The sequence below is a fragment of the Osmerus mordax genome, chromosome 8, assembly GCF_038355195.1.
Source record: "Osmerus mordax isolate fOsmMor3 chromosome 8, fOsmMor3.pri, whole genome shotgun sequence".
In the NCBI taxonomy this organism is placed as follows: domain Eukaryota; kingdom Metazoa; phylum Chordata; class Actinopteri; order Osmeriformes; family Osmeridae; genus Osmerus; species Osmerus mordax.
In genome coordinates, this window is record NC_090057.1 from 7,814,709 (window position 1) to 7,833,009 (window position 18,301).

At 45.8% G+C, this 18,301-nt stretch overlaps 1 protein-coding gene across 1 annotated transcript in view; it reads right to left on the bottom strand.

The window, feature by feature from the left end:
• xkr6b (XK, Kell blood group complex subunit-related family, member 6b) overlaps positions 1–16,762 on the bottom strand; it is a 29,356-nt gene extending 12,594 nt beyond the window's left edge. The window contains exon 1 of the mRNA XM_067242138.1: positions 16,194–16,762. Coding sequence (XP_067098239.1) covers positions 16,194–16,762 — 569 coding nt within the window. The remainder of the gene's footprint in view (positions 1–16,193) is intronic.
• Between the last annotated feature and the right edge of the window lie 1,539 nt (positions 16,763–18,301).

The following is an 18,301-nucleotide window of genomic DNA, read 5'->3' on the forward strand; positions in this document are numbered from 1 at the left end:
CAACAACAGAGACACACACTGACGTTTTCTCAACTCAAAAAAGCTACAGAAAACCTTGTGAACATCTATCAGGCTAGCCACAACTAGCAAACCTTGCCTGGTACACAGGGATGAAGATTCTCATCTAGTCTCTTTCATGGACCCTGTCAGCTTTCTTTCCACTCACACCGGGTCTGACTGTTCCTTTGTCTTCTTCTCCTCTACTCATTTATATTCTACACTCTCACTAGTGTTGTGTAGCACAGTTACACAGTTAAATCCTCACAAGGGTGTGAAATAGACCGAAAGTCTTTCTAAGACATCAGGCCTATCTAGAAACAGTACTACCAATTCCTGTTCATATATATTATGGAGATAATAGTGTTATCCATAATTACTGCATGATTATGGATTAATGAAACTCCTACTCAGATTTATTCCATGTATCCGATCCTTAGTGACATATGCAATATGTACAAGATGTGGTAGAACAAGGGTTTGTTTTCAGAATGAGGGGAGCTTCCTGGATCCCAGACGTCCCCTGTAGTCCCCGAGTCCCCAGTCTATTCACTCCCTCTTTGTCAGATTGTGTGTTTGAAGTTGTGTGTGTGTGTTTGTATGCATATATGCGTGTGTGGATGCTTGTGTGCATGACAGGAAGTGTGACACCATGGGATCAACAGTGGTAGAACACTGGTAAGGTGGTGATGGCCCTGCCCACGGGGCTTGAGAACATGCCAGATCTCTGAACGACTACCTGTAACCATAATGATGAGTGGCAGTCAGGAGGAAAGAGCTGAGAGTCGACAGAGTACACAAATGGTATTGACCACTTTGAAAAACGGAAACAAATATATATTGGTGTATATGGTATTTAATGTCTGCAACCTGACCAAGCCATGTCTTCCCCATCATGGTCGCCTGTATTCTTGCGATGTCTTTGCTGGGTTGTCTTGCCTAGGTTGTCTTATAGTGTCAAAAATAAGGTTTAGTCACTTTCAAACCCCCCCGCCCCACACACAGCTCCCCCTTACTTGTCCACAGACCTCACCCTAATGCTCTCTGATACCGTGATTGGCCCCCCGTGGGCCGTCGTGTTTGACATGGGCCCCCAGGGGGTTCACTGCCTCGCTGGTGCACCCTCAGGGGGTCTTTCGTGTGGGGGCGCAGTCAGGCAACTGGGGTGGTGGGGGGGGGGGGTGGTGGGGGGGATTGAGGGGGATGAATAGGGAGTTCCATTTGTCTTTGACGTGTGTCCTGAAGTCTGAACCATGGCTGTTATACGTACAGTCAGCAGAGGTTGTACAAAGAAAGGGGATGAGAGAGGCTCGCACACAGAGAGAGTGAGAGAGGGGGAGAGAGAGAGAGAGAGAGAGAGAGAGAGAGAGAGAGAGAGAGAGAGAGAGAGAGAGAGAGAGAGAGAAAGACAGAATAAAAAAGAGTGAGCGAAAGAAGGCTCCCCTCAGCTTCACAGGGACTCCCCACTGTCTCTTGTCTTTTTCACATTCCACCCACGAGCCTCACAGGGATCTCTCTATCCTCTGTTTGCCCAACAGCTCCCCTCCATCACTTGCTGTGCGCTAAGCTTCTCAGAAGCCCTGCAACAGCGCCAGCTTGAGTCGACACCATTGAGACAAACACCATCTGGGGATTCAGAGCCTTGCCGTTTTTAAAGACCTGAAATCTACCACCGATGAAAATGTAATCAACACGATTACTGTTGGAGACTGGCATCCAACTGGGAGCCAACAATTAGCATTAGCACTTAGCTATCTGTGTGACCTAACAGGAGAGCCCTGATTGTCTGTTGTTTAATCATGATTTTCTACCCTTGGAATTCTGGGCTAACATCTGGATGTAGAGTTGGTCAGTTTCAGAAGGGAGAGAGATATTGTCTTGGCCTCTCAGAGGCCTTAGCCTGTGATTAAAAGAGCTAAACAAAAAGGGGGTGATTTCTAGAAAGCCCTCCATCGCTCTCTTTTAAATCCTGCCTGTCCCTGCACAATCTCCACGGAGCAGTCACTCACTGTCCACTCGTTGCTGTGACGATTAAATGTCAATCAAGCAGGGCTCCAGGCCTCCTGTGAATCGCTTATGGCTGCCATAAGCATACAATAAACGATAAGAAAAATAAACATTGTGGATGATGGCAAATCATGCGGTGTCAGCATGTGCTGTACAAAAAGCGATGAAATGGGAGACAAATGACTGTAGTCATTGCTGGTACGGCAACCCTGAAAAGTTCAAGTAAAAAATAGAGCAATTAGCAAGAAACTATTATTATTATTAAAACTATTATTAACAGTTATTCTGTCCCTAGAGTGGCACCCAGGAGAGAAGCCCTCCCAGCACCATGGACAGTAACCCGCCCTGCCACACGGCCAGGCTGGGCGCTGTCCCTTTAGAGGTTTCCAGCTTCCCACTCTATGAAAGAGCCCCACAGCTGCGACTCATTTGTCAGTCAGTGGCCTGGTCTGCTAAAGGTGAGCCGATGGGGAGAACAGAGAGCCTCAAGGCAGGAAGCTACGCCTCGAGGGGAGGAAGAGCGTGGCTGCTACACTGGGACTTTTGATGCCTCACGCACAGGCGCGTGCAGTCAACCCAGGCCGACTGGAATATCTTTTGTTTTGTTTACAAGGGTTCCTTTTTGTCTATTCAAACCGACACAGGCTGTTCACCCTCTTCTTGTCTCCGGTTTGCTGAATTGTGTCCTGGGTTTCTCTGTGGCTTGACACACAATACTCTACTACTTTTAGACATTCTCTCCTCTCTCCTCCAAGATATCTTTCTCTCCCTTCACTGGAATGCTCTTGTAATCTTCTATTATTCCCAGTATCTTCCTACCTTTCTATTCTCCTCTTTTTACTTCTTCTTCCTTTTCTCTTTCCATCTTGTTGTCCCTTTCCTCCTGCCTCACTCCCTCCTTCTCTCTCTCTCTCTGTCTCTCTCTCTCTGTCTTTCTCTCCCTCTCTCTCCCTCTCTGGGTCTGGTACTGGTGTTGAGTCTCAGTGGAGCTGAGGGAAAGTGACCTCACAATAGACTGCTAATGCAACTGTCATCTTCTCCCTAGGCCCGCCAGCGACAAGCTGGGAGAGAGAGAGAGAGGGTGGGACAGAGAGAGAGACAGAGAGCAAAATAGAGACAGAAGGAAAAAAGGGGGAAGAAGGATAAACAGGAAAGAGAGAAAAAAGAGAATATGGGGAGAGGGCGAGAAAGAAAAAGACATTGAGAAAGGGTTGGAGATAAAGCCAGATTAAGGGGATGGTATGGAGAGAGGGAGGGAGGGAAAGCTGGAGTAGCACACAAGGAGAACAGAAAGATGAGCAGAGCAAAGGAGGACAGGGAAGAAGGGCCAGACAGGCTGGAGAGGAGAGCAGGAGGAGAGGCATAAAGAGAGGGAGGAGAGAGTGGGGGAGGCAGGGGATGTTGGAGTGCATGTCAGGGCAGGACAGGAGGCAGAGGCAGGCGGTGCCCACCATCAGAAGCCCTCAGGGTCGGGAGGCCAGGAACATGGCCACACACCAGGACCAACCTAGTCAGTGAGTCAGGGGACAGGTCAGGTCAGGGGGAGACAGAGAGACTGGGTGGGTGAGTGAGAGAGAGAGAGAGAGAGAGAGAGAGAGAGAGAGAGAGAGAGAGAGAGAGAGAGAGAGAGAGAGAGAGAGAGAGAGAGAGAGAGAGAGAGAGTGAAGGAGTTATATTTTCCAGTTTTGAGGGGCTGGTGAGTAAAGTATAAGCCAGAAGGGGTGTTCTGCTGCTTCCAGTCCCTTTCACCAGCCGTGGGCTAGGTCAACACTAACACAACTCCCCAAGGCTACAGCAAGGTTACTCATACCACTAGGTAATGAAAGCTCCTAAGGGAAGAGGGAACACAGTATTCTTTTCTTTTTGCGTTGTGATTCACCAACTTCTCTGTGTTCTAAGGTTCAGTCTCCTGCACATCTCACACATTTAAAGCTCTACTGTTGAATACTAGAATACTTGAAATCCCGGGATAAAAAACCTGAAGAGTGCTTTGTTTGGAGTGGGAGAGCACTAACTACAGTATTTCTGTTTTTTTTGTGGCTCCCCCTTCTCAAAATAGATCAATACAGTGGTTCCTCAGCGGTTCCTCAGCGGTTCCTCAGCTGCTTCCGACATGAGCTAGTCTGGGTCTGTTTTAATTCATCACAAAATCAACAGTCAGAGATATAACATTGTATTTTGTTTTTCTTGCGATCGAGATTCCAATGAAAGACACAAAATCCATACATTTAATAATAAAGAGATGGGGCAATGAAACTGGGCAGCCAGAGGACAAGACATAGAGAGAGAGAAAGACAAAGAGAGGAGAGGAGAGAGAGAGGAAGGAGTAAGAGAGACTGAGAGAGACACAGAGATTGTGCTTTTGGCACTGTTTAACACACATGGCTGGAGCAGAGTGTGTATTGTGCTGGAGTGGGCTGCTCTGGGCCACAGATCTGTTGGGTCTTGCTCACTGCAGGGCTTCGGCTGGGAATTTGGGTCAGCCCCGGCACTGGGCTTCACCTCATTACCGACTCTCCATACACACATTTATAATTCAATCACCATATACAGGGATTCAGGGGAATCGGTAACCACATAACCAGAGGTTATGTTTAAAAGATTTAAGAATATTGGGATGGTCTATGAATCAAAGAATTCAAAGATTTGTTCTTGAAAAACGCAGTACATTGCACTGCTTGATTTGCAGGATAGATATCTCAAAATCAGGCCACTGAAGAAAAGACGTCTCAAATCTGTTCGTGTCCCAAAATTTGACTGGCCATACAATGATTGGTTGAACTTTACGCCTGTCATTCTCCCTGAGGAGGAGACAATGGACGATGCTGAACAGATCTGACACAAAAGGAGCCTCTTAGCATTGACAATCTGAATCTAAAAGTTGGAAATATAAATATTGAATTTAAAAGTGTTTTTTAGACTGTTCCCTGAGCGACATGCAAAGTTCTGAAGGTGTGTTGAACAAAATGAACTATTTTTCTTAAATTGTGTTTTATTTTGACAAAAACAAAAGCCAGACCTTGAAAGCAGTCAATGCCCCATTCCTGGTGGTGTGCACAGCCAAGTCGATGCTCTACTCTGTCAACAATGAGACGCTCTGAATCTCTCAGAAAAAAAAAGAAAAAAAAACACATAAAAGTCAAACAAATGTTTAAAATTTGTGTCTACAAAAGCACTGTTTTGATTCTGTATTCCCCAAGATTTCCACATTTCTGCCAAAGGAAATCCCATGCTGCATTTTTCCTGGTGAGAGGATAAATGTTAAGCTTTTTTCAAAAGACTGTGATTAAACATTCCGCTAATCTTGGCCTGTTCCACATAGGACTCTGCTCTGCTGAGTGTAAATCCATTTATACTAAATGTGAAGGAAAACATTCCAAAGGGGGAAGACATCAATTTTCAGGGCTAAAAACAACAACTATAAAAAGACAAGCGTGTGAACGACTGCTTCCATGTCACCACTCAGTTTACAATGTTGAAATGGTGTCAATTAGCCTCTTTGCTGATCATCTGGCATGAAAATAAAGGTGTGTGTGTGTTTGTGAACATAAGTGCGAGCGTGTGTGTTTGCATAATCTTGTGTATGTATGTTCATTCATTCCTTTTCCTATACAAAATAATGAGTTACTTACGGATACACAATTGGGCAAAATCAGTCTCGTCTGCCACACTGAGAGGGGCTGATGCCAATCCAATACCTGGCTACAACAGCTGCATGTGCATACATGCAGCTATATGAGTAATATTACTGAACAATTACAGTTTTATTGTTTTTTAATTAGTAGTTTAGTGCTTAAAACTATCATGAGGAAAATAGACTATAAGAGGCTATAATTATCCAAAATGCGATGCAGCATGTGGCAACTGACATTGCAACCAATACTGGCCTATATTTTCCTAACCCAGTCCACAGTCCACAGAGACAGCCGGAATTAGAACATGTTGGTTTGGTGGCAGTACGGGCCCCGGGGGACACAGGAGATGATCCCGTCAGTCACAGAGGCTAACAGACTTTCGTCTGACTGACTCCATCAGCTCTCTTATTATACCAGCTCCCCTTCCAGCTCTGTGCAAGTTGTATTTTACATAACCTTTCCTCTCTTTCTTTCTCATTCTGTAACTATTATTCTTCATTTCTCTCTCTTTGTGTGTTTGTCTCTCTCTTTCTCTCTGTCCATGAATTCCAATGCTACATGAGCAACTACTATACAACAGATGCCATACCAAACGAGGTAAGTCAACCACATTTTACATTTTTATTTCACCAACACAGTCCATCCACATGTCAAATGCATAGCACACACAAACACACAAACATACAAACACGTGCTCACACACACGCACATGGTCAGGATGCAGGTGGCTGGGGTGGTGTCATTGAGTATGTGTGTGTGTAATGTGTGTGTGTTAGTGTGTTTGGGGAGACAAACAAGAGAGTGACAGCGCAGTGAATCAGTAAGCATTCTCTCTTTCTTTCTTTCTCTCTCTCTTTCTCTCTCTCTCTCTCTCTCTCTCTCTCTCTCTCTCGCTCTCTCTCTCTCTCTCTCTCTCTCTCTCTCTCTCTCTCTCTCTCTCTCTCTCTCTCTCTCTCTCTCTCTCTCTCTCTTTACACACACCAGACTGTCAGTGTATTTTATTACCTTCAGGGCCCAGAGGCTGCAGTCTGCACAAAGCTGCAATCACCAGTCATTACCATGTAACTCACACTGGAGGCACAGACAGGGGGAGGGAGGGAAATAACAAAAAAGTGGTAGAACAGAGACAGAGGGATGGAAAGAAAGGTAGTGGACAGGGGAGAGAGGGAGAGAAAATGGAAGACAGAGACAGACAGCATGATAACAAAGAGTGACAGACAACCTAGTGAGATGGAGAGAAGGGAAAGTGGAAAGATGGAGAGGAGTGTTTTATATGGGAGAGGAGAGTTTTGTTAACATTGGTGGTTGTGATCTCAGGGGAGCTGGGGTTTTACACATCTGAAATACACCCAGGCCTGACAGCGGCCTTAGTGTGATGGTGTGTGACAGCTAATGGATCATTGATGGCTCAGTGAGCCCCTGACCCACTCCCTCACCCCCCCTCAGGGCCCCTGAGGCCCCAAGACAAGCTATCCACATGCCTGTTTTAAAAAATCCCTAAAAAGCTGCACTAACTTGCCTGGTAACAAACATGAGAATATATGGTGAAACATGGCAGGCTACAGGAGTCTTGAATTGTGTTGCCCTGTGACGGTGCCTGATTCTAAAACGAAGGATCTGCACCTGTTATCATAAGTGGTGACACATTATTGAGTCCAGTATTTGGAAACAACATTCAGGATCGTGATTGTAGTCACAGACACGGTCACACACAAGAACTCCCCAAAGTTCCCCCGACACCCTGAAAGCAGATGAAACTCAGTGAGACACATGAACAAGCATTACTCCAGCACAAAATGACTCAAACAGAACAGACTGTCGAATTACTCACACGTCCATCTGAATCCCAGCTGGCACACCAACACAAAGATGTTGTGCCGTACTATCTAGAACCTCGTCGTCAGTCAAACACTCACCCATGACTCATGCCTAGCTGATAATCTGCTGGCACAAATACTCACCCGTGATGCCAGCCTGGCAGTATCACTCTCGTTGTCACGACAACAGATGCCCTGCCCGTGCATGGTGACCCCCAGTATGTTTCATCTAATCTGGGTTGTCACAAGCATAAGGCACACTCACTGTAATCTTTCTGTCTTTAACCATGAGTGATAGTATTAGTACATCACATTAGTTGAAGTACCAGTACACCAGCATTAGTAGAAGAGAATTGAAAAAGGCAAACTGGGTAACAAACCACCCTGCTTTGGTGCTTGTCAGATTGTATAGAGTACACGGTAGGAAGATCAACAGTGTATGCACACTGAGTCAGAGTGAGTCAGTAGAACCACTTCAGGGTGGCGTTCTGTAAGATCTATTATCTCCATTCAACCTCTGTCTGAAAGAGGAACATTATTGAGATATTTTTGGCCATGCAGGGCATATCTTCTCTCTTTCTCTCTCTGCCATGACTTTTTTCTCCTTGATCCATGTGAATCACGTCAGCAGCCTTGGTCTGGCGTCTCTCCATGCATGAAGGAGAACACCTCTGATGTCCCTGGATAGCAGACTTGAACTGTACTGCCAAGATCATCGCTCCCGTTCACCAGATCTGTGAGGTGACAGCCTGAGTGTGTGCACAGTGCATGCACACACACACACACACACACGTGTGTGACATGTTACTGTCTGTATGCATGTGTTTCTGTCTAGGTAAGAATGATGTAAAAATGTGTGTTGGAGTACTAAAGGGTGTGCAAAGTACTATGTTGTGAGCGTGTGTGTATGTGTGCAATGTGCATTTGTATGTTGCTTTTTTACTGTCTGTTTCCCACAGTAAATTCTGTGTTTGTGGAACCTACATGGCGAATAAACCAAATTCTGATTCTTTGAATTAAATTGTCTACTAAATTAATGAAATGAAAAATATACTGTGTGTTACTGTGTGTGCACACAAGTGAGAATGAGCGCAAAATGGGTGTGTGTGGTGTAAGTAATTCAGAGTATTGGTTTAAGTTCACAGAGACTCATTTCATGTGTTAACATTGCACACGTTTGGTTAGTGAGGTTTCCCACATGCATCTGTAAAGTCTGCATGCCCTTGTTCACACAAATGCTTCAGACGGCACCACATGCTCATATGAGAACAGCACAACCACCACAATGCGACACCAATGTGAGTACTAAAGGGTCTGTTTAATTATTTACACTGAAAGATTCTCTGTTTATCAGGCTGACACCTCAAGTGTCAGGCATAATTAGACTCCAGATCGCTTGTTTCTTCCCAGCTCTGTTGATATGACTACCCAGACAGACGGGCTCTGTTCTTTTCATCTGTAGCTCAAACATGAATAACATACATGTGTGTGTGTGCGCGTGTGTCTGAGTTATAATACTCAAGGACAAGGTTTTGAGGAAGCACCCATTTGGAACTCATGGTTAAAATTATTGGTAACACTTTATAATAAGTCAACGCTTTTTGGCATTTACAAAGTGTTAACTAATAGGTAGTTAACCCTTTATAAAACATTTTGAAACATTAACAATACATTATTAAATAGTTAATAATCTTATTATTAAATGCTATGTTAATCATTAATAAACACTGTTAAACATTATGGATTTGATTCATAATACAATTCATAAGTTGTTTGATAACTGCATTACCATACTTTATAGACAGCTTGTTAATATAGTTGCAAACCAGTAGTTTATAATCTGTTAATGGTACATGAGCTGGTATAGAAAGCATTAGCAAATGGTGAACAAACCATTTGCTAATGGTTAGTTAACACTTTGTAAATGCCAAAAAGCGTTGACTTATTATAAAGTGTTACCCAATTATTGAGTAGAAGTAGTAGTAGAAGTTATGAATCATAACTTATTACATAAAATGTATTATTCATATAGCAAATGTTCAATAGAACCTGACTACCGGTAACTAAATATTTAACACTTGTTTTTTCATAGAAATGTGTCCTTTTTCATAATATGTTAAATGTTTGAGTAGTATGTCCACTGCAAAAACTATTTTAAAGTGCTGTAAATACTATATATTAAATTGTATTTATAAATTCAAAACCACAGAGTAAACCACCACCAATATGTATACCATAAACATCACCTGTTAACAAAACATTTTATGTGCATTCAGGCTTAAAACCTTGTCAAGCACCCTTGAGAAAACCTCCAGAAACCCAACAGTGAGAGCATTATGGGTCCAGAGAGAGATTCTCCTCCACAGGTTGACTTTGAGGGGAAGGAATTCTGGAAGTGGGACATCATGTTGTAAAGAGAGATGAGGCCTGGGCCGAAAGGGAGAATGGGAGGTCTGAAAATGGGCTCTGAGGAGAGGGAGGGAGAGAAGGAGGGATGGAGGGAGAGGATGAGGACTGTATGTGTGTGTTGGGGGGTGCTTGGTTATAATGGGGCAGAAGCCAGATGCTCCAATTTCCTTGACAGAAATGGAGGTCAAGTGCAGCTTTATGTGAAGGGAACACAGGGAGAGAAAGAGAGAGAGAGAGAGAGAGAGAGAGAGAGAGAGAGAGAGAGATCTAGATGCAGAGACAGGCAGAGGAAGAGAGAGGGAAGGAGGAAGGGGAGTAAGGGAGCAGCCATGATGTCTTTAACAAGCAGAGAGGGATAGAGCATATGATAGCTGTGACCGTGCAGATCAGAGAGCCAGATCACCTTAACTAGTACACAGGGAGACCTCAGCAGCAGGGCAAGGTAGAACAGTACTGATGCCGGAGCCATGTTGAGAGATTGAAGAGAAGGATGCGAATGAACTGATGGTTATGTAAAGAAGGTTGCTGTGTAGGGCTCCCACCCCATGTTTACATATAGCTGAAGTAAACACAGAACTCAAATAGGGAGATGTCGAGAGGAGAAGGCAGAGATGGAGTAGGTAACAGTCGAGTACACCAGCTCTCTGCTCTTAGAGCCTGAAGAAACAGGACATTCAGAAGTGTAACACATAGCTGCTCCTCAGTTCCCCAGAGGTGTGTGTGTATGTGTGTTTGTTTTAGTATGTGTGTGTGAGTGTGAGAGAGAGAGAGAGAGAGAGAGAGAGAGAGAGAGAGAGAGAGAGAGAGAGAGAGAGAGGGAGGGGGGGGGGGGGGGGGGGGGGGGAACACTGAACCCTGAGGAATAGTGTGTGTGTGTTTATCTATCAGTCTGTTTGCCTTCTTCTAGAGTTAGAGATAGCAGCTCAGCTCTATAGCAACAGGCCTGCTAGACAAGAAGCGAGTCAGCTCAGCAGGCAATGCCTCAGGCAGCTCAATCGAGTGTCAACTTTCGCGCTTTACTTGTCATTTCCCATGCCATGCATTGAACTTGTTGTGCCCAAAGGCAACCTGGGATGTTGGTGTTTTGCCAAAGGATACAGTTCTGGCAGTAAATTAACAGCGTCTTATTCGTTTAGGTTTTTTTTCGACCTGGATTTGATTAATTATCTCAATTCTATATCTTAACTTGGATATATCTTAATTTTCAGGAACTCTATTTCACACATCAAGAAATTCCCAACAGTCACAAAATAAGCAACGTCCAATTTAACAACTATCAAACATCAGAAAGCTACAACAGATAGAGCCTATATTAAACACGCCTAAAACCTTCAAGAATGGTGCAGGTCAACTGCCCCACAGGTCAACGTGGAAGATGGTGATTGAACATGTGAATCGAAGCTTTGAACGTCCTGTGTGATTCCTGAATCATCTTTACACATGGCAGGCAGGAATGAAGGAATGACTGACCCTGCTCAACGTGTCTTCTCAGTCCCACCGTCCCCCGTCCCCCCGTCCTCCCACACACACACCCCGAGCCACCTCCACCCCCGCTTGAAGAGGAACCTCGTGCACCCTCCTGGCTTTGACAGCTTCCTCTGTCTCCTAATTGGAGGCTTTCTTTGAGCGCCAGCTTTTAAGGAACCCTGTTATCAATGTTAATTAGAAAATGAGCACGGTCGCATTGAAACTCCAGTGGATTGTGAGTAGGCAATGAGACAGGGAGGGTGGTGGGCTAGTTACCCCTGATGCATAAGCCCAGGACCAGATCATCACAAAGCGTCTGTCCCTAAACTGGTGGTTAAGCAGAGCTTCAACCAACTCCTGTTTAACCCAACTGGAAAAGTTGGTGTGAGGAGAACAACTCCCCCCCCTCCAGCTTACTGCCCGACAGTCAACAATGTTTTTTCTGCAAAGAGTACAATATGTTAATGATCTTTCCCCATTCTCCCCACATTCAGTGCCAAACTACCTAATGAAATTGATTGCCACTAACTCAACCAAGCCATTATGTCCTCTTCACACTGTGAGGGGTCAGGTGGAATACAGAGTCCAGGGGAATCCTTTCCTGGGAGGTAGGCCTAAGGAGGCTTAATTGATGGGATCAAGTAAACAGGTGTAACTCATATTCCTGATTGTGCTTGCTTTAAAAAGTCCCGATTAGAGGAAGGAAGGAGAGTGGAGCCGGAGAATGACTGGTGCAATGGCGGTTGAGGGACCGCCTGAGATTTGTCCAATTACTTATATTCCTTGTTTGACGCGAATTGTTTATTTTGCCCATTCTGATGACCTAGTATGGCAGTGTGTCTACTAGCGTTCTGGCTCCGCTGAAAAGAGAAAAAAATATATAACTGAAGTGTTGTTGCAACTGTCCGTCTCAGCGTCTCATTTTTGCTGTCCTGCACCCGGGGGGGAACGTACTCGGTGACGGAGGGGAAGAATCGTCACAACACACACACACAAACACAAAAACACACACACACTTTGTGTTGAAGAAACTCTGAAAACTAATTTTCTACTCGACAGTGTCTGTGTACAGTGTCAATGCCTCGCTTCAGAGCTCATACAAACCTTTCTGGCAGTGGCATACAGCCTGGCCAGCCAGAAGAGGCTTTTCCTTGTCTCCTTCACAGTCAGCATTAATATTTAGGCCTGAAAACACAGGCAGATGTCAGCTCAAGCAAATTCCCCTCATGTTACTCTGTGGCAAACCCAGTGTTTTACTGGGATTAAGGTCTAATCCAGACATCCGATTTGCAGTGTCCTTACACTTGGAGACATTGTTTGGGAGATCTCTTCCAGATGGGACTAGAGTGAAGTCACACAACATCACTGAGAGGCCTGATTGAGGGATATCATCATGTACAGTACAGGTATACAAGAGAGAAAGGCGACAGACAGACAGACAGACAGACAGACAGAGAGAGAGAGAGAGAGAGAGAGATACAGACAGACAGACAGAGACAGACAGACAGACATACAGACAGAGAAAGAGAGGGAGAGAGACAGAGAGAGAGAGAGAAAGAGAGAGAGAGAGAGAGAGAGAGAGAGAGAGAGAGAGAGAGAGAGAGAGAGAGAGAGAGAGAGAGAGAGAGAGAGAGAGAGAGAGAGAGAGAGAGAGAGAGAGAGAGAGAGAGAGAGAGAGAGAGGGAGAGAGAGATACAGACAGACAGACAGACAGAGACAGACAGACAGACATACAGACAGAGAAAGAGAGGGAGAGAGACAGAGAGAGAGAGATACAGACAGACAGACAGAGACAGACAGACAGACAGACCGAGAGACATACAGACAGACAGACGAACAGAAGAACACTGTCTCCTCCAGTCTCTTGGCATTTATTGAAATCAAAGGGCCTCCAAAAACGTTGTCAGGATTTCCTTGAGGGATGAAGATGGATCCGCCTCTTGGTCACTCAGACACTGATTCGGGTTTTTTACACCGATTAAGCTGTCCGTCTCAACTCCAGGGCCTCTGGGAGGGGGGGGTCTCTGTTCTCAAGGAGACTCCAGCAGCGGTGACTCACCACCAGTCAAAGCACACATCAAAGAGTCGGGGGAGAACCAATGACGAAAGAAGGTTTGAAGCACTGAATTCTCTGTACTTTTAGAAGACCGGTATACGAGCTGCCTGCAGAAAACAATCCCAGCTCGCTGTCTCTCTCCAACCTCCCTCTGCTCAGATTAGCAGGCAGATAAAGAACAATTGGAACATACATTGTTGATAAATCTGCAAAGAACCTTACTGAAAATCAAAATAATGTCCAGTATATAGACGAGAGGCTTCGAGAAAAAGATATGCTTGTTTTTGCTATTCTGCATATACTGTAGTTAAATGCTGTTCTATCTGCAAACAAGACCATGAATTCTTAAAATATGACGGGGATTACCAGATTTTGTGTAAAAGTTCAATTCCATACTCAGTGTGCATACAGTGAGCTGTGTGTTCTGTTCATACATGTACGGCAGTGTTCCCAGGCTCCATGGGCCTGATCCCGTTCATCTACATAGCCCTGCTCAGAGATCTGCGTAATTATCTCTATATCCACTGTATAGAGCTCAAGGCTGGAGGTTGTGAACCTTCGCTAAACTGACAACACCAGTGTATAACCTTTGATCCTTTGAGCTCTCTGGGCTGGTGGTGCCCGTCCAATGAGAGCTGTCAACCGTAGGATGAAATCCGCTGAGGCTCTGTCCTGTCACAACATCCCTCCCATGAGATGTGGTTTCCTCTGGTTTACCCAGGGCACATCTCAACAGTGTACAGTGGTTTCCTATTCTTGCCTCCTTGTTCAAAGACATGGTGCATCTTGATAGTTTACAATGGCTTATTTCCCTCATCTCCTTGCCTCCTTTAACTCTAAATGCAAACAATGTCCCATTACATTGGACTTTTCGGAATGAAGATGACACTTAGTTGCCCTTGTAAATCTGCTCCCTCTTTTGAGTCTTGGTGACCAGCAGAGAGTTGAAGAGTGGAGAGAAGTTAACCGTTTTAGCTTATTAAAACGCAGCCTGTCGACACCAGCTCTGGTCTCCCTCTGTCCTCTACTTCAACCAGCGTGGCCATAACTGAATAATCAATGGAGCTATATGCTGGAGTAAATAAACCCAGCCTATACGACTGCAACAATCGATATGACAGGCTTCAGGTGCAGCCTAAAAGGTTTGGCTTGACAAATGCAGAGTGTGGCATTTACAATGAGAGAAATATGAGCATGGCTGTAAAGGTGGTTAGGGGTGGGAAGTAGGTTGGTTCATTTCTCAATCTGGTTGCATGTAAAATAAGTAGTTGTAATTGTCCTTTAAATGTAATGTAAATATATTGGATTGGATTTCCATTCTATGGCCATAAATGATTTTGGTAGGTCCAACGGATCCAGTCTTGAATTAAAGGTGATGGACTGCATCTAGCAGAGGATCTATTTGAATTATTAGACTGGGGCAGCTGTCAAATGTAAATCCCAGCTCTAAATACGTTCTAGAACGGTCAATCTCTCTCTCACACACACACACTCTCTCACTCACTCTCTGTATATCTGTATCTCCCCCCCCCCCCCTCTCTCTCTCTCTCTCTCTCTCTCTCTCTGTCTGTTTCTTCATCTCTTTCACTGTCTCTTGCTCTCTCCCTGTCTCTCTCCCTCCGTCTCTCTCTCCACCTTGCCTCACACGCGCACACACACTCACACATGCGTTGTATGTGTTCAACAGCACAAAAAGAGCAATAGAACAGGAACTACTGAGACCACCGAGCTTGTCTCGATGCGCAAAATAAAAAAAATGCTGGTTTTACATCCCCCAACCCCCACCCCCCACAGCAACAGCCGTCATGCGTTACATTTTCCCATTAAATGTCAGCCACTGCGTCTGTCTGCACCAAAAACAACACGCTGCTGAGAACCACCGAATAAACAATACGAGTGGGCTGATTCTGTGAATGTGTGTGTCCGTGTGCCTGTGTGTGTTTGTGTGTGTGTTTGTGTTTGCATCCACCAGCATAATTGTTAGAGCAGTGTAGGGTCAGATTTTACTACCAGTGCTTCTGCACATCAAGTCAGCGATCACAAATTACGCACACGAAGGTAGACCTTAGTAGACGGGAGTAGGGAGATGCGCACGGTCGTCGACGCATCATTTGGGGTTCTAAAAGCAAAATTTAAGACCAAAGAGCCCGTCCGTGTCGCAGAGGAATCGATGACATCATGTCTGTAAAGGGGAGGAAATGTCGTTTTTATGAGACGCGCGCGTTGCCGTGAAAACAGATGCTTGTCTAGCCGCTGTTTGCAGAGTTGAGTGTTTCATGCGGGAGGGTGAACGAAGGCTCCTGAATCCTCACATGCACTATGAACGGCTAGCCTGACGCCAGCTCCCACAGTCATGGGCTACACCATTTACACACACACACACACACACACACACACACACACACACATACATACAGGCACTGGCAGTGGCGCAGAACCCAGTGTGCAAAGACTCTCAAAATATAGACATGCAGTCAACTGCGATGGCGCGTGTCTGAGTTCCAATTTGTTCGGGAATTGTGCACAAGCCATTAACACTTTACCGTGAAAAGCAAACAGCAAAGTGGGACATTTGTGTAAAAAGCAGTGAGCGATACCAGAGACACATACAGCCAGACAGGTTCACTTCTCTGTCTTGTGCTGCTATACCTCTAAACCATGTCGGCTACGCAGGGTTATACCAGGTGACAGTGAAGCAGGCGAGGAGAGTCGGGGTGAATGTGTTTAACAGGGATGGGGCGGGGGCACAACTGCGCTTGTGGTTTTAAACAGATGTTCTCTAATGGAGATCACTGGTAAACTTACCTCCAAACTTGCCCCATCTGAAAGATGTGGATGACTGTCTGCCAGACCCAAACGGAGAGGAGACAGCATCTGTCTCTCTGGTTTCCGAAGGTAGCCGTGGCTCTCCGGCTACTCAATCCCTCTACGGAGCCCAGTCCACCCCCGGTGTAATCCTGCACGAACCACCTGAAGCTAAGGATCTGGACCAGAACCGAGGGGACAAGCACGAAGAACAGGGTCAGTCCGGACCAGAGGTAGTCCTGCTTATGGTAGTAATCGATGGCCAGCCACAAGTCAGTCCCCACGTCCCAAAAAAAGACCAACAGGGCCAGGACAATCCACAAGCAGTCCAACCATAGGCGCTCCTCCTGCGGCGGTCGCGCCGCATCTCTCTCCTTCCCCTTTCCCTTGAGGTAATGCAGACAGGCGCTCCGGCAGCCCCAGTAGCACGATGAAGTGTTGCAGCAGTGGCAGATGTGGAAGGAGCTGCCTCCTCGCGGGTCGCACTCGCCGGTCCCCACCACCTCATCCAGGTTGTGCAGCTGGGCGAAACCGGTGACGACCCCGCGACCATCGGATTTCGCTGCCATCTTGCTCTCTGAAGCTCCCACCTCCGGCTTCCGGGGTTCGTGACGACACTTCCCTGACACCTGTTTTTCGAGTGCACCCCAAATGTGTGAGCCATCTAAAATCGGGGTGACGGTGCGGAGGCGTCGCCCAGTTGATCCCCAGATTGAGCGATAGTGGCGTCACAGAGCCAACCCATCATCCCTCTGTTCACGCTGCAGATGTTCTCACCTGTTTTCGGTGGGTTTGGCCACAGGTTCAGAATCAAGTAGCCTATATCCAAAAAAGGCTGGTAGACTAATTTATACCCGTGTAGTTATTTCTCGTCAAGCCCTCAGCGTTGTATACTCAGTGTTGTCCTTCTCTGCGACACTCCGCCAGCTGCAAGGCTGAATGCCATGAGCAGACCATCTCTCCTCTCCTCACTCACTGTCCCACGACGACGTAATTCACCCCCTCCTCTCTCTCTCTCTCTCTCTCTCTCTCTCTCTCTCTCTCTCTCTCTCTCTCTCTCTCTCTCTCTCTCTCTCTCTCTCTCTCTCTCTCTCTCTCTCTCTCTCTCTCTCTCTCTCTCTCTCTCTCTCTCTCTCTTTCTCTCTGTCTCTCTCTTCCTCTTTTTCCCTCTCTTTCTACGTGATTGCCACCTAGTGTCTTGTTTGAAGCCCCCAATATGAGGCTGCATGATGTAATGCTGTACTGCACACAGCGTGCTTTTAACCCTTCACTTTTTTTCACCAACAGTTAGGCGCTACAAAGGCGTTATAAATACGGGGCATCCGGCGTATTTTCAGTGTTGAAGTCAATCTCAGCGGGAGCTGTCCAGTGCTGAAGTGGTGCTCATGTTTGACAACCTTAGACTACGGTATAATTGGCCTGTTACAAAACCGTTTTGATGTATGAGTCAAGGCTAGCATAGGCTACACAAAATGTATCCACATTTATCTTCCCTCTCTCACACTAGCTACTACTGCAATCAACCTGCAGCAGTCACAGGAATTAATTACAACAGCATTTCCTCCCCTAACAATCCATAATTTGTGTCACACATGCCTGCCTGTTTGCGATAGCATGTCACAGACAGGCAACCAAACTAACTTTACGTACTTTGTAGGCCTATAGGGTCCTGGAAGTAGGCTACAGCCGACAACACTCTCATTTCCCGCCAAATAACACAAAAGCCCAGGTAAGACCAATGATAAGGCACTTCTTTGGGTCTACAGAGAGCTCCCCTTAGACTCAACCTGCTGAACAAACGGATACCCTGCTCCAAAGGTTTTGTGAAGAACTTGTTGAGGCTGATGTCTGTGATGTTGACTGGCGTTTGATGGACGCAAAATCGCGGAATGCGCTTATAAGGTCCATGAATGTAAACATTTAATGTAAACCTTAAAATAGCGAATTTGGCCTAGGCCCTACTTAAATAATTACGTGTAGCCTCCGCACATTATAGGCGTTGGAAACATTAAAATAGCGAATTTGGCCTAGGCCCTACTTGAATAAATACGCACATTATAGGCAGCATAGGGAAGCAGCAGCATGCCTGCCAACCGCGGCGAGTAAGA